General features: G+C 36.1%; 1 protein-coding gene across 1 annotated transcript in view; it reads left to right on the top strand.

Moving 5' to 3' along the window:
* The first annotated feature begins 6,690 nt into the window (after positions 1 to 6,690).
* Positions 6,691 to 15,107, top strand: part of SKAP1 (src kinase associated phosphoprotein 1) — a 467,979-nt gene continuing 459,562 nt past the window's right edge. The window contains exons 1-2 of the mRNA XM_083378139.1: positions 6,691 to 6,760; positions 14,423 to 14,525. Coding sequence (XP_083234265.1) covers positions 6,709 to 6,760; positions 14,423 to 14,525 — 155 coding nt within the window. The 5' untranslated portion in view covers positions 6,691 to 6,708. The remainder of the gene's footprint in view (positions 6,761 to 14,422; positions 14,526 to 15,107) is intronic.

A 15,107-nucleotide genomic window follows, 5' to 3' on the forward strand; every position in this document is an offset into this window, starting at 1 on the left:
AGTATATTTAGATTTTATTTGCTAAAGTAGACTGCAGCCTCCTTCTGGAACTGGAATATGGGATAAATCACACCATAGCCATAGGGATTTATAATTGGCTGAATAACCATAACTAACATATGATCCTTAGTGAATCTATATCAGTTTGAAAAGGTATGCACTGGGGTACTCTTTAACATCTACAAAAGTGACAGTAAAAAATAGAAGGAATGACATAAAGTTGAGAAGTTAGTATCTCAGAGGACAAGTTCAAGATTCAAAAGAATTTTAATATTGATAATTGGGATCTTTCCAACAAGAAGCTGTTCAACGATAAAATTCTGCACTTAGACAGGAAAAAAATGGATGCACAGGAAAAGATAGGCACTACATGGTTTAGCAGTAGTACTTGAAAGAAGGATCTGAGTATCTTGATAGATCACTTATAAAGCATGAAGCAGTAATGTGCCACAACTGTTAAAGAAGCCAAAACTACTTTGAGCCGTATCAAGTACTGTGTGAAGTACATTAAGAAATAGTACTGCTATTTGCTGCACTGGCCAGATCTAACTGGAATACTGTGTCCAGTGCTGGTCACCAATATACAAAAAGGACACTGAGGAACTGGAAAGAATGTGGAGAAGAACGCCAAAGATGATTAAAGACATGGAGACTAAATCCTATGAAGAATGGCTGAAGAAATTTAGCACACTAAGGGGACACATGATAATAGTCTTCCAATATATGAAGGGATATTGTAAGGAAGAGATTCTGAAATCCAGAGGATTTGAGGATAAAACAAGAAACAATGGATGGAAACTGTAATGTATTGGGTTTTGTATTACTAAAGAGTATCACGTGGGGTTAATTGCTGGAAGGTCCTGAGTTCCAGAGATACTTCACAAAGAGACACGAGCTCTCAGCTCATAAGGGTTGTATTCTATGGGGGAACAGGGTCATTGTTCCCACCTCATTAAGGGACAGGGTATTGCAATCACTTCATGAAGGTCATCCGGGTATTGTTCACATGAAAGCTTTGGCACGAAGCTATTTATGGTGGCCAGGATTAGATAAAGCCATTGAAGCTCAAGTACACGGGTGTTACACGTGTCAGCAGTCTAGGCCTGAAATGCTGCACGCTCCTGTGCATAGATGGAAGGAGACACACACACCCCTCCCCGGTCGAGGATTTATATAGACTTCTCTGGGCCCTTTCAGGGACAGTTATTTCTTATAGTGGTCGACAGCCACTCTAAATGGCTGGAAGTTATACCAATCGCAAATATGACTACTGCTAGGACTACCAAGGTGCTTAGGAAACTCTTTGCAATGCACAGGCTACCGGACGTCATAGTGTCTGATAATGGGGCCCAATTTACTGTGGCAGAATTTCAGGCTTTCCTGAGAGCAAACCTCATTAGGTATGCGACATTGGCTCCATTTCATCCATCTAGTAATGGGCAAGCCGAACGAATGGTGTGTACCACGAAAGAATCACTGAAGCACATAGTGACTGGGGATTGGCACCACAGACTGGCCGACTTTTTGCTCTGCCAACATTCCACACCGTGTACAGCAATGGACAAAAGCCCAGCAGAGCTATGCTGGGGGAGGCGACTAATCATGAAACTGGACAGGTTGCACCAGTTTTGGCCTCTTGCCCAAGTCCCCCGAGGAGGTTGCAAGTGGGTGACAGGGTGTGGGCCCGGAACTATGGGCATGGGAACTTGTGGGTGCCAGGGAAAATCACCAAAACATCGGGCCCTCTCTCATACGAAGTGGGCCTAGAGGGCAGGTGAGTCATTCATCACCATATCGATCAGCTTAGGAAGCATTTTCCAGAATGGCCACAAAGTGAGGACTTCATCCCAGGTCCCATCCACAGACCTCAAACTGGCAGTCAGGCTGATCAATCCATATGCTCTGAGGTCCCAAGCAGTCAGAGCAACGGGGAGGGGCAAAGCCCGGGAGTGCAACATAGGGCCCCTGATGGAGAAAGTCAACCAGAACACTACAGCTGCTGTGCTAACTCTGCAGAAGGATTAGACTCTGGGGTGGGCTGACCTGGAACGGCCAGCCAGAGAATTCCGAGTCAGCCAGACTCGCTTGAATGTATGGACCCTGGTCTACCCAGCCCAGCAGACAGGCTGGTAGACCAGGGAGTGTCCGGCTCTCCCAGGTATTCCATGAGGGTTCACAAGCCTCCTGCGTATTTACAAGATTTTGTTCCAAAATAACTGAGCTATAATGTTGTGTCATTGAATTGCTACTAGCCAGGAGAGTCTCTGTATTAGCAAACGGAAAAGGTGTACTTTTGCATACTTCTTTTGTATCTCTGTAAAACATGTAATTGCTGTAATCATCCCTTTTGTATTTATAATGTGTGTACATTCTAGGGGGGAGGGGTGTAATGTATTGGGTTTTTGTCTTACTAAAGAGTATCACATGGGGTTAATTGCTGGAAGGTTGTTTAAGCAAGGAAGCTGGCTAACAGCTCCCAGCTCCTCAGACAACCTGTCTCCAGCACTGCCATTGGCTGCCTCTAGGGCGGCAATAGGTTGCTTTAAACCTATTGGCCGCCACCTATTAGGCCGGGGTATAAATAGCTGCATTTGCAGCCCTGTTTCTCAGTTCAGTTCCTGTAACCAAATAAAGAATGATTCTTGCTGAACTCACTCACCTCGTCTTGTCAATCAAGCAACGAACCCAGTATATAACAGAAACTTTACAGTAAGAGATTAAAATGTGAAATAAGGAAGAATTTCCTTATTCCTTATGTGAGAGTTATTAAGCAATGCAACAACTTGCCTCCTGAAATTAAGGATGCATTGTCACTGAAGGTTTTCAAGGAATGGTTGGATAGCTATTTGAGATGGTGTGAGGAAAACTGTGCTGTGCTGTCTTGGACTAGATAACCTACAACCTTTCAACCTTATGATTTATGACTGAAACCTGGTACATTTGAAATGATAAGATGATGATGATACTGTCATCATCAATACTGTCCAGTTCTTGGAGGTTTTATGGACCATCTTTCTTTACATTTTCTGATCTTGTATGGCTTCTATCACTTGTTGTATGCTCTGCCCAGTGTTAGCTTTGATGGTGTCTAGCCACCATGTTTTTAGTGGCTTCATTTCCTTTTACCACTCACTATTCTGAGCATGACTGCCTTTTGCTATGAGTTTAAGCGCATGACATGGCTGAAATAATTTCTGAGTGGAGTGTTGTGTCATCAGAATATCAAATATCACTGTTGTTTGTTCCTTGAATCTTTATTCCTATTTTTGATTCTAAAAGTTTTAGCTTTCTCATGATCATGATCTAGCATAGATTTACAATATGGTCACAAGTACCACAACCTCCCTCTGAAGCCAGTATGAACATCTAGTATTTCCTTTCAATGTCAGTTCCAGATATTATTGTATGATCTTAAGGAAAATCTTACTAGCCTGAAAGATGAAGACAATTGTGCAGTAACTGTAGCAATCCTAGGAGTTGACCTTCATTAGCAATGGAATTAACACTGATAATTTCTCATTCTTTGGCAAAATATTTATTTCGTGTAGGCCCAAGCCCAAATTCGAGACAGTGAGATCCAATTGAGTCCTTTATTTTCTTATATCTAATAGTTATATTAAACTAAAGATAGACGTACTAAATATATCCTGAGAGATTCAACTTTGAACCTCTTCTCTTCCCCCATCCAGCTTAGGTCAATGCAGTTCCTTGATGTGGATTGCTTCCTGGGAAAGCTCTGAGTTGCCAAAATGCTCTTCCCTCTGTGCTCAGGTACACATTGCATTACGTTTCCCATTTTTTCTGGCACATCCATCTGATGATTATGGGTGGTACAGGCCTCAGCAATTCTGTGGGGATGGTATCAACACCTGTGGCCTTGTTATTTGTCAGTTGGCTCATTCCTACACAATGACTTCCTAAAGGATGGCTAGTTCTATTTTTGTTTCCCTTTCTTCATCATCCTGACGAGGCTAGGCCTCTTTGTTGCTGGCATACAGGTCTTCTGTATATTTTCACTGTCTGTTCACCAGTACATCATATTTTCCTGCTTCACTACTACCTTTTAGCTAATAATATAGACATAATTCATGGAAGAGCTACAACGTCTAGGCTATAGAAACTTGGATGATTGCTAGATGGTAGCAAAGAGTGTGAATTTTTGGCATGATTTGCTGCCATCTGTTAGTCACTTGGAGTTTTGCAATACATATTAATAGTCTTACGTTTATGTAATTTACATATTGTGTGAATTTATCAATTTGTAAATCATTGTGTTTCTTATCATGTTATGTAACCTAACCAATTATGATATAGCTTCCATTAATGTCATAATAGAAACTTGAGTAGGTAATATGAAAACATCAACATGTGCTATGTGAACCTGCAAAATTGATGAAGCTACTTACTCTTGTTTTGTGATTAGTTTATCATGATAGCCATTTTGTGAATGGAAACCATTTTATGAACCAGTAGATGCTTTTAAATTTCCAAATTGTGCTCCAGCTCCAAAATAGTTGTTTACATGTTGCTTTATGGGTTAGTGCTATGTGTAAATATGACCATAATGCCTTACTGAATAAATGACTATTAAAAGAAACAGCGATGTGTGAAACAAGCTACAAAGTTAAATGGGATATACAAAGAGAAAATTAAATGCATAAGGAACAAAATATAAGAAAGAGAAACCTATTTATACCAAAGCCACAGATGACAAATTAGCAGATTACTATTTTCTAAATAATATGGTGACAGAATTTAAAAATGCTCAAAACTATTGAATTTTACCAATAAAATAAATATTTTCTAAGTTAATGAAGAATTATCTTTAGTTTATATAAACTAAAGTTTTTATACATAGGCTTGAAGTTTGTACACGTTTCCTCAGAATAATATGTTTTAAGAAGAAGCATTGCCAACCAGCAATACTTTTATAAACCCACTTCCTTTTACTTTTTCTTTTAAACTCAAAAACAACCCAAAAACAAAGCTCTTCAAAAACCGAGTTACTCTTGGTTCATTGCAGCTGCTCATTTTAAAATACAGTCTTTATTCTGTTTATATTCATACTTACGTAGCAATACGTCTTGTGGAATACATGCTTTTCAATAAAATATATTGCTTTACTGAAGTTAGTTGCTGCTGCTGCCCTTAGTCTATTTAAATCTAAAAATGTAGACTGCAAAGATTAAGAAATTCTATTCATATCCAATGTTAAAAGCTTTGAGCATGTGTTACAAAGACACTTTCAAGATCAGAGTTATTTAACTTCACAGGAAGTCTGATATCAGAGATATTTGGAGCAAGTACAGATACATATAATTTATATTTAATCTATATTGTTCTTATAAATTAAAATATATTAGAAATTGGATATATATTCCAAGCAAGATCATTTACTTCAGAGGTCTCCAGTTTTGGCAAATTTAAGACTTGTGGACTTCAATTCCCAGTATTCTTCCACTAGCTATGCTGGCTTGGGAATTCTGGGAGTTGAAGTCTCCCAGAAGTTGCCAAGGTTGAAGATTCCTGGCCTAGCTGACGTTAGTTGATCCAGGAAACTAAGCAGAGCAAGAGTAATCAGATCTCATTAATACTTGGAAAAGGGGGTTACCAAAAAAATCCCAGGATGGTAAATTAGATGGAGAAATTGAAAAAAAACATCCCAGAATGAATGCAAATACGCGGTACACCAATATTCAGAAAACGTTGAGTCTGACAGAAAACTCAAGAGACTCATCTATTTATTTATTTATTTTTAAAGCTCATCTACTCTGAAAGATTGGGTAAGTTACATCATTTCTAAGAAATGTTGAATTTTACATTTTAACCCTTTTTAAAAGGTACTTAAACACTACCACCACCACCACCACCACCACGTGTTGGTTATTTTTGTATTAGATTACTTGGTGGATCTGTTAGAACAGGGATGTCAAACTGTCAGCCTGCAGGCTGGTTGCATCGTGTGGAGGCTGCGCCCACCCCAGCTCCGGCAATGCGAAAAGTCATGAAACATCACGACATTTCACGTGATACGGTAAGTTTGACAGCCGTGTGTTAGAGAATCTCTTCAGAAGAACCAATAGGATTATTCAGCCAAGGAAACAGGAAATATTCAGTTGCTACTTTTGCAGGAGAATTACCCTATTGCATGAATGTTGGATTTCCGGCTCTAATAAACAAGTTTAAATTGATAATATTTAGGAAACATCCCAAATGTTAGGATTTAATGCTAAAAATTTAATACTATACATCCAAACAAAGAGGCACTTAAAAGCGGCCTTTCTAAGAAAGCTGGCCCCTTTTATGGTATCCTATGGAAGCTCTGGGCCCAACTTCTGTGGAAATGGATGCATCATTCCTTGTGCATGCTAGAGACACCAAAAAACATATCCTTCCTATCATTTTAAATTAAATCAAGGAAACATGGTTTGGATTACAATGATAAGGAAGGAGGAAATGCTTTCCCCAAACAACTGAATTACAGCTGCATTTCTGACTCTCACAGGTGCCTGCTCAGCCTTTTCTGTTACAGAAGGAGGGACTTGCAATTGTAAAGGAGACAAACAGGCCCTTCCCTTTCTTTGTACAGTCTGCTGAATCTCCTTGCTTCCTTTTTCCTTCAGCAACTGCTAAATAGTGCAAGAAGCAATAAATCCTAGCAGATTTTTTTTTGGTTCATTTGGTTTTTTTATTCTAGATTTGTTCCTAATGAAAGCTGCAGCTGATATCCTTCCTGAGGACGTCCAGAAGCTCTTCGGAGGTAACTATAAAGTTCCTTTCAATAACTAAGCATTTCGTCTATAGCTCAGAAATTTTGTGAGGGAAATAAAGGTCAAAAGATGTTGTCATTAGTTAAAGAAATTTGAATACAATTCCCCCCTCACTACATAATGTAGATCATATATTATCTTATTTTTAACCACTAATTATTATAGAGGTATTGGTAGATTTAATTGTTGTCTCATGAAGCGGCACCTCATGGTTGTCTTTTGGGAAAGCTGATTTTTCAGCAGAAACACCAACTTAAAACTGCAGCTTGATAAATAAACAGGCATCTCATATTTGAATGATGGATATTACAGAAATTGAACTTGGGCTGCATAGGTTCAAAAACAGGTCAAATGAAGGAGTCCAAACCTTTGTTATAATAAAATCCTCAGATTATAATATGACTTACTGCTAAGCAAGAGCATCAACCTCCCACTCCTCCTTAGGACATTAAAAATATGTATGGCTTCAGTGGAGGTATAATGCATCTTGTTATAGTGTAAAAGTCTTTGACTACTATTATGTGCCTACTCAGTGAAGGCTAACTGGTGAAGGGCAACATTGGGACATTTGTATTTGTTTCTTGCAGTGCTTTAAACCAGATTAAGAAAAATAGCTCTTTCAAATAAAAGATGCCTTTGTTCTGTCAAACAGGGCATATAGCAATTTTAGTACTTCATGAGCTTTTTGTGCTTCCTTTTAAATTTCTTCTATTATGAAAAATCCACCCAGTTCCTATGTTCTCTATTTCCAATTTCTAATATTTCTTAACCTTACTTATTGTAAGCCAGTGAAAATAACTGCTAAAATTATGACCATTGAATGATTATTTTAAAAGTAATAATTTCCCTCTGCCTTTTAATGGATTACTGTAATAAATTTAAATAAAGGGACAAATTGTGGAACACCTCTGTCACAGGGTTTACGAAGTGATAAAAGAAAGGTAAAGATTTAGAAAAATGACTATTATTGTTAAATGTAAATTAAAATCTTTAACATTTTCTTTCACACCTTTCTCTGGTAATACATGGATTAAAGTTTGTCTTCACTGGTTTATCAGTTAAAGTTTTAATGCTGCATTGGAGCTAAACTATAAATTAGGGCTGCAGTCTGATACTATACATTTGACCAACATGCTGGCAACTAGGTCACCCAAACCGTAAGATTACAACAGCAGTTTGTATCAGTAGATTGTTTATTTTCAGGGCCAATTTTTTTTGCAGGATTTTAAATTACAAGTTTAAACACAGAAAATATCTTGTGGGGTAAAGAACCTATATTTAAAAAAGGACATATTCCCTTCTTGGAAAACTAGCCCCAAATTTTTGGTGTTTTGGTGATGTTACTTAATCTCTTCAACTTTTCTTGTGGCTTTCACAGACTACAGATAATTCATGACTTGCAACCATTCATTTAATAATGGTTCAAAATTATGATGTCCATGGAAAAGATGACTTTTCACCTGTATTCTCATTTATTATTGTCACACCAACCTTGTGGTCACATGATCACAATTTGGATGCTTAGCAACTGACTTGTGTTTAAAACCAGTGCAGCATCCTGCAGTCACCTGATTGTGATTTGTGATCTTTGGTAAGCTGGATTTGCTTGACAACCACATTATACACTTAACAATTGTGGTGATTTGCTTAACAATCTCCAGAATAACAAATTGATTGCAATAGCAATCAGGTCTGACTCAACTTACTGCTGTCCCAATTTACAATGGAAAATTCGGTCCCAAATGTGGTCGTAAGTCAGGGATGGCAAACTCCCAACATCACATGACATGTTGTGACATATTACGCCTTTTTTCCATTGCCGGCAATGGGATGGGTGCAGTTTCGCCATGACACATCCAGCCCACGGGCTGGCAGTTTGACACCCCTGTCGTAAGTCAAGGACGATCTGTACTGATTTTGTTTTTAAAATGTGATCTATGCTTGCTATATATGCTTCTTGGGAGTTGGTTCAATGAATGCCAACGTATTTGAATTTGAGGTAAATAGGGCTTTTCCTTATGGCCACATTAACATGCATTCCTTCAATCCTTGGGTTGGCAGAAAAGTGTGCTGACATATATTCCTTTCTCAACTGCCCATCTAAGAATATTTAATATTGTAAACTGCTCAGAGTTACCCTGTAGTAAGATGGGCAGCCAATAAATTTGATAAATAAATAAATAAGAATGAAAGAAAGCTAGTGTTCTTCCTTCAGCAGAACCAGTGCATTTTTTTTACAAATTGAGACCTTTTCAGAAGCTTCCACTGAGCTCAGTGAGATCAATGTAGCAAATTGCTATATATTGGAGATTGTTAGCAGAGTCCCTCATAAGTTCATTATTGGATACTTTGCAGCTTGACTGCAATTGGGAAATCATTTGCTGTTTCACCTCCAAAAACAGAATGATTTGACCCAATCTTATAAATGGATTTCAGTCTGGGATATAGTTGATATATCACGGAAACTGATTCTAATGCAGCCATGTGATCTACTAGACTCGAGGCCCTGCAACAAATCCAGATGTGTACTTTGGTCCCACATCAAGCCAACAATATCATCACAGGCCCAAATGAGTACATAAATGGGTTGGGATGACAGATGCCGTCATCTGCTAACGTGCATCTCTACAGGACATATAAGACAATTTGCTCAAAAGAATTAATGGACCCAAGTTCATATCAGGACACATCAGGATTCAAAATAAGGACAAAGTGGTATTGGGGCATTTAAACCTCCCTGGGTACTCTCTTATAGATTTTAAAGCGATCCTTTTGGAAAAATGAGATTTTAACTGCACCATTAAGAGAAAGGTTGCTGAACTCACATACATTAAAGTGTTTTAGGTTATCTGAAAATGTTTCTACAAATAATGGGTTTTTAACTGAGCAGGTAACATATCTGCCTCACATATAACCTTTATCTGCATAATCAACCTGTCTCCATTTCCTTTTCCCAGCCCTTCCCAATTTAAATCCAAATTAGTCAAGCCAGTACCATATATCTGGTGACTTCAGTACCATTTATTATTTGGAAAAAGTGTTATTAGACTCCTTCAGGGAAAAGAAAGGGTCTCTGCATTCTAAGTGTGTCCTATTATTTTCTCCTATATAAGTTTCCTACATAAATTCATATAAAAACAATAACAAAGCATTTCATTCATTGTTTGTGTATTTAAATGCTGCAATAGACTTAATATTAACATCTAATATTACAAAAATTGCACAATACATGTATCTTCTTAACTGATAAAATAACAAAACTGCATATTTTTGTCATTGATGAATATATGACAAAATACTTAAGAGTTTACAGTCATGCCATTAATGGTAACCTATGATTGCAAGTTTTGAAAAGAGTATTGTATTCATTTAGAAAACAGACTGAAGCCTATAAAAGTATTTGAGAAGTTACAAGATTAATTAAGATTAAAGCTATAACTAAGGAATGTTATATAATGTTATATAATGTAATATCCTGCGGTCCAAATAAAAAGAACTAAAATAAGCTATAGCAATATAACCATGAATTAAAGATAACATAGCACATATAATCTACATAGGTCTGATTACTTCTAACAATCACTTCTACACAAATTTTGCACACTGCTGCATAAAACTAACATAATGTGTTAGAAATATAATTAGAAAGTGATATGGTGACATAACATTGGCTTGTATAGTCAGGCAATTTATAAGTAATAGAAAAAGATGAATACTACAGATATTTTTGTAAAATAAACAGTATAGGAGGATATGCTGGATGGTTTCAATTTTTGCAAGGTGCAGTTATTTAAAAAGAATGGGTATATATTAAGGTGTAACACTGCTTATTCATTTTTGTTTCTTGATCTTTCTGAGCCAAGCCTTATTTAGGGCTGATAAACTTCTAATCTGACAATTTTTCTAAGCTGCCCTTTGCACCATCAGAAAAAGAGAAAGAAAGAAAAAAGAAAGAGAAAGAAAGAAAGAAAAGTGAGGAATGGTTTCATCTAACTCTTGAGAATAGAAGGTTGGTGATCTTGACCATCTAGCTGTTCATCAAACAAGACAACTAATCTTGTAAAAGATGCTTAACACAAATAGAACAATTTCATCAATAAACCTCAACTATTCCTATGTATATTATCATCTATCCATCTAAGAATTTTAATTGTAATAGTGAAATATAGTAAAAACTAATAGAATAGAATAAAAAGTGCAAGAAAAAAGAAAAAAATAGAAAAAAGTAAGAATAAAGCGAAATATATAAAGTAGTGACTTTAGTCAACTCTAGAATCCCATTTCTGAAATCATGAAATTGCTTACCTTTGCTTAAAAACCTAAACAGAATCTATTTCCGAAGAAAAGCTTTTTTTTCCTAATTCATTCCAAAATTGTAAAAACTTCAGTATTTCAATTTTATCTGTATCCTTAGTCCATGTATAATTTTATAATACCAAAATGATGCAGATGATGGTAAAGTTTATTGATTTCTGAAGAAGGAATTTGTTACACAATGTCTTAGAGAAGATGTAACATTTAGTTCATTCTGCTATTTAGTCTTCTCAATCCTAGCCAAGCAGTTTTACAAATACGTATATATTTTGAAGGAAATAGTGTTTTTAATTTATACATTTATATTTCTCTCCATAAATTTAGAATGCTATCCTACAATCTGTTTGCAATGCTAGCATATATTTACAGAATATTTAAAGTTAAAAAAATATATTTGGGTATGTGCAGAATTGTACATACAACTGATAAACAAGTTTCTAGAAATTAATAGCAGTGCCATTTAGTCTCTTCTGATGCTTACACCTGGCTCCATGATATTGATTTAATTTTTTTGTCCTCCTCTCATTCGTGTACCTATTTAAATTACTTTTGGATTGTTTATTTAATTGGGATAATTATGCTTTTTTCTTATTGTATATTTTCTATGGCAGGAAAGCTTTATCTGCTAAATAAATTTTGGATTGCTATTTCCACTATAGTGTTAATAAAAAATTTCTATTGGCTCATCCACTGTTGCAAGGATTTAGTCAGAAAATATTTTAAGAAGCTGCTTTTATAATTTGATCACAAATGCTTGATCTCCATGTGTGAATTAGTGAGATGAAAGCTGAATATGTCCCAAAATTGAAACAAGAAACTAAAAACAACTTTTAAAGAGATTTTTTTAGCTCAAAAGTTTCAACATTTTGAGCTCTGGTTTAGAAACACTTTTTTTTTCTTACTGAATTATCTTCCCCAATCTGAACATGTGGTCTTCTTTTACTTTTTAAAATGGAGGATGTGATACTGTCAACTCATTTCATTTTGCTTCTTTTTAATGTTCAGTGCTTTATTGTTTTGAGCTGACATTTCTCGTAAACAGCTCATTTTCAGCACCTGCCACCTTTCCTTTAGCTTAGATTATTTTCTTGTTAGCTGACTCTTTTTAATTGAAGTCTTCAGATCTCCTTCTAAAGAAGGAGTCTTCGTTTCCTGACAAGTAGAGCAGGCTATGAATGGAGATTAATTGCATGTCATGCTCTCCTATTATCAAACTTGCTGCATCTTTTACAACCCAGAAAGTCTCTAGGCCTTCCAATAGTGAAGGCACATTTTATTAATATAAGCTAGAAAAACAGGCTGCAGTGTCAACTAACATGTCTGTCTTATATGACATCAGAAGTAATCATATTGTTTAGTAAACATAGATCAGAAATATACAAGTTGGATTGTCAAGTGCTCTGTCTACACATAGAGATATACAAGTTGGATTGTCAAGTGCTCTGTCTACACATAGAGATGTTTGTTTGTAGTAGGTGTGTGTTACTTTACATCATCAGAATAAGAACAAGAAATTAATTTATAAAAGAATAATTACTAAGGTGTGAGACTGCATGGAAAATTACTTCCTAATCTTGGCAGGTATGAGGGGACAAGCTGTGTTTATTCAGTACTGAAAGAAATTTATTTAGTATACATACTTAAATGTATTTTTAGCTCTAATGTCTTCTGGCTAACAATAAACTAGGGCTAATCTGAAATGCAGTTTTTAAACTGGCAGTCCAAAGGACGTTTTTCATTGGATTTTGAAATGTGAAGTTCTATGTGTTTCCAACTTTATATTTTGTAATAAGATAATAGCTAATTTATTCTTTTTACAAGTTTTTCTAACCCTTCCTTCCCCATCCCAACATTTAGAAAATGTGTTTATCTAAGTTGGGCAAGGCTTCTTTTTCTTTGTTTTTCTCCTCTTGGCATCTGAACTTGTTTGCTTGTTTCTGGATATTTTATAAGATCACAGATGTGTAATAATAAAATAAAATACAGTAATTCAAATTTTGACTGTTTACATAACACTCTTCCTGATCTACTCTGAAATTTTGTGTCCAGGCTTCTATCTCATTTCCTATGAAAATGGCTGGTATCTGTGGAAATGTGAGAAGAAAGTTGGGTATTGGAGAAATTTGCAGAATTGATTGGAATTTTTTATTACAATGCATTCTATTGTTAATCTAATATAGCACAGGGATTAGAATTAATTATGTACCTTTGGCTTATTTATCAATATAATTATGCATTGAAAAAATCTAGATATACCAAGGAATAGGCCATGTCATCCCTTTATATGTACATTTCGTGGTGCAAAACAATTATATATTGTAGAATAATATATGATCATATGTGAAGAAATGGCTCAAATAGCAATCTCATATCCAGGAAATAAAATAAGTTTAAAAAAAAGTTTCTACCTTTTTTTCCCTTTGGGAACGTTCTTTTTTTTAAAATGTAATTGATAAAATAATTCAAGAAATGTTGAATTTTTGTGGCGTTTATAAATCATAACAAACCAGATCCCTTCCTCTGTTGTTGTTGTTGTTGTTAGCTGCGAAGTCGTGTCCGACCCATCGCGACCCTATGGACAACGTTCCTCCAGGCCTTCCTGTCCTCTACCATCTTCTGGAGTCCATTTAAGCTCACGCCTACTGCTTCAGTGACTCCATCCAGCCACCTCAATCTCTGTCGTCCCCTTCTTCTATTGCTCTCAATCTTTCCCAGCATTAGGCTCTTCTCCAGTGAGTCCTTCCTTCTCATTAGGTGGCCAAAGTATTTGAGTTTTAGCTTCAGGATCTGGCCTTCTAAAGAACAGTCAGAGTTGATCTCCTCTAGGACTGACCGGTTTGATCGCCTTGCAGTCCAAGGGACTCACAGGAGTCTTCTCCAGCACCATAGCTCAAAGGCCTCAATTCTTTGACGCTCAGCCTTTTTTATGGTCTAGCTTTCACTGCCATACATTGCAAATGGGAAGACCATAACCTTGACTATACACACTTTTGTTGACAGGGTGATGTCTCTGCTTTTAAGTGTGCTGTCTAGATTTGTTTCCTCTGTCTACACACATACAATGTTTGTCTATTTCTGTTTTTTCTAACTTGCTTTCTTTTAGTTAGAGGTGATTTTATTCTGTGCATATTAGAAATATCATTACCATTTATTAATAGATTTAGCTTTGTTATTTTTTTACTGTCATTGTTTATGTATTCACATTCACCTTTAATTTATTTTATATGAGTTAGGTTATGTTTATTTGTCTTAGTTTAATAATTTTCAGTGTATTGTTTACATTTCTGAATAAAGTCTAATTATTTTTTCTCCCTTCTTTGCAAACTTTTTTCCAATAGAAGTTGAAGATTATCTTGAAAACTTACAAAGTGAGAACCTTACTGCTAGAGCACGGATACAGAGAGATGAAATTCTGTTTGATATTGAACAACTTAAAGAGAGGTGTGTACAACTGCATGTAATTCTCATGAGAGCAATTTCTGTGAGGGAAGAGGACATTGTATTTACTGTTTTCACAATTATTTCTGGCAAGTTCATTAATCCACTCTCCTGTGTGTCTGACATATCCAAAAAAGATTGCTTCCATTGAAAGTATACAGCAATCCAGTGCTAACAATCTGATTGCCTTTTTCTATAGGTCTTTGTGTTTTCCCAATCTATGAGAGCCAAACTAGTATGACCAACTAAATAACCAGTATATAACATGACCAATATATGAAAGTCCTCAAAATACATTTTTACTAATAAAATATGGCTGTGTGAGGAATGTAGAATCCTCTCCCCAACTGAAATTTAATTTCCTGAAGTCTGCCTCCTCAATGCTTTCTTTTCGAGCAGTATTTAATACTGAGAGTGTGCTTGCATGAGAGAATTGTATTTGGATGACAGAAAACTTAGAAATCTTAGAAGTGGTTTGCCATTGCCTTCTTTTTAGGGCTGAGAGAAAGTGACCAGCCCAAGTTCACCTAGTTGGCTTTGCGCCTAGGGCAGGACTAGGTCTCCCAGTTTCTAGCCAAACTGGCT

The sequence above is a fragment of the Vipera ursinii genome, assembly GCF_947247035.1.
Source record: "Vipera ursinii genome assembly, chromosome: Z".
Taxonomy (NCBI): domain Eukaryota; kingdom Metazoa; phylum Chordata; class Lepidosauria; order Squamata; family Viperidae; genus Vipera; species Vipera ursinii.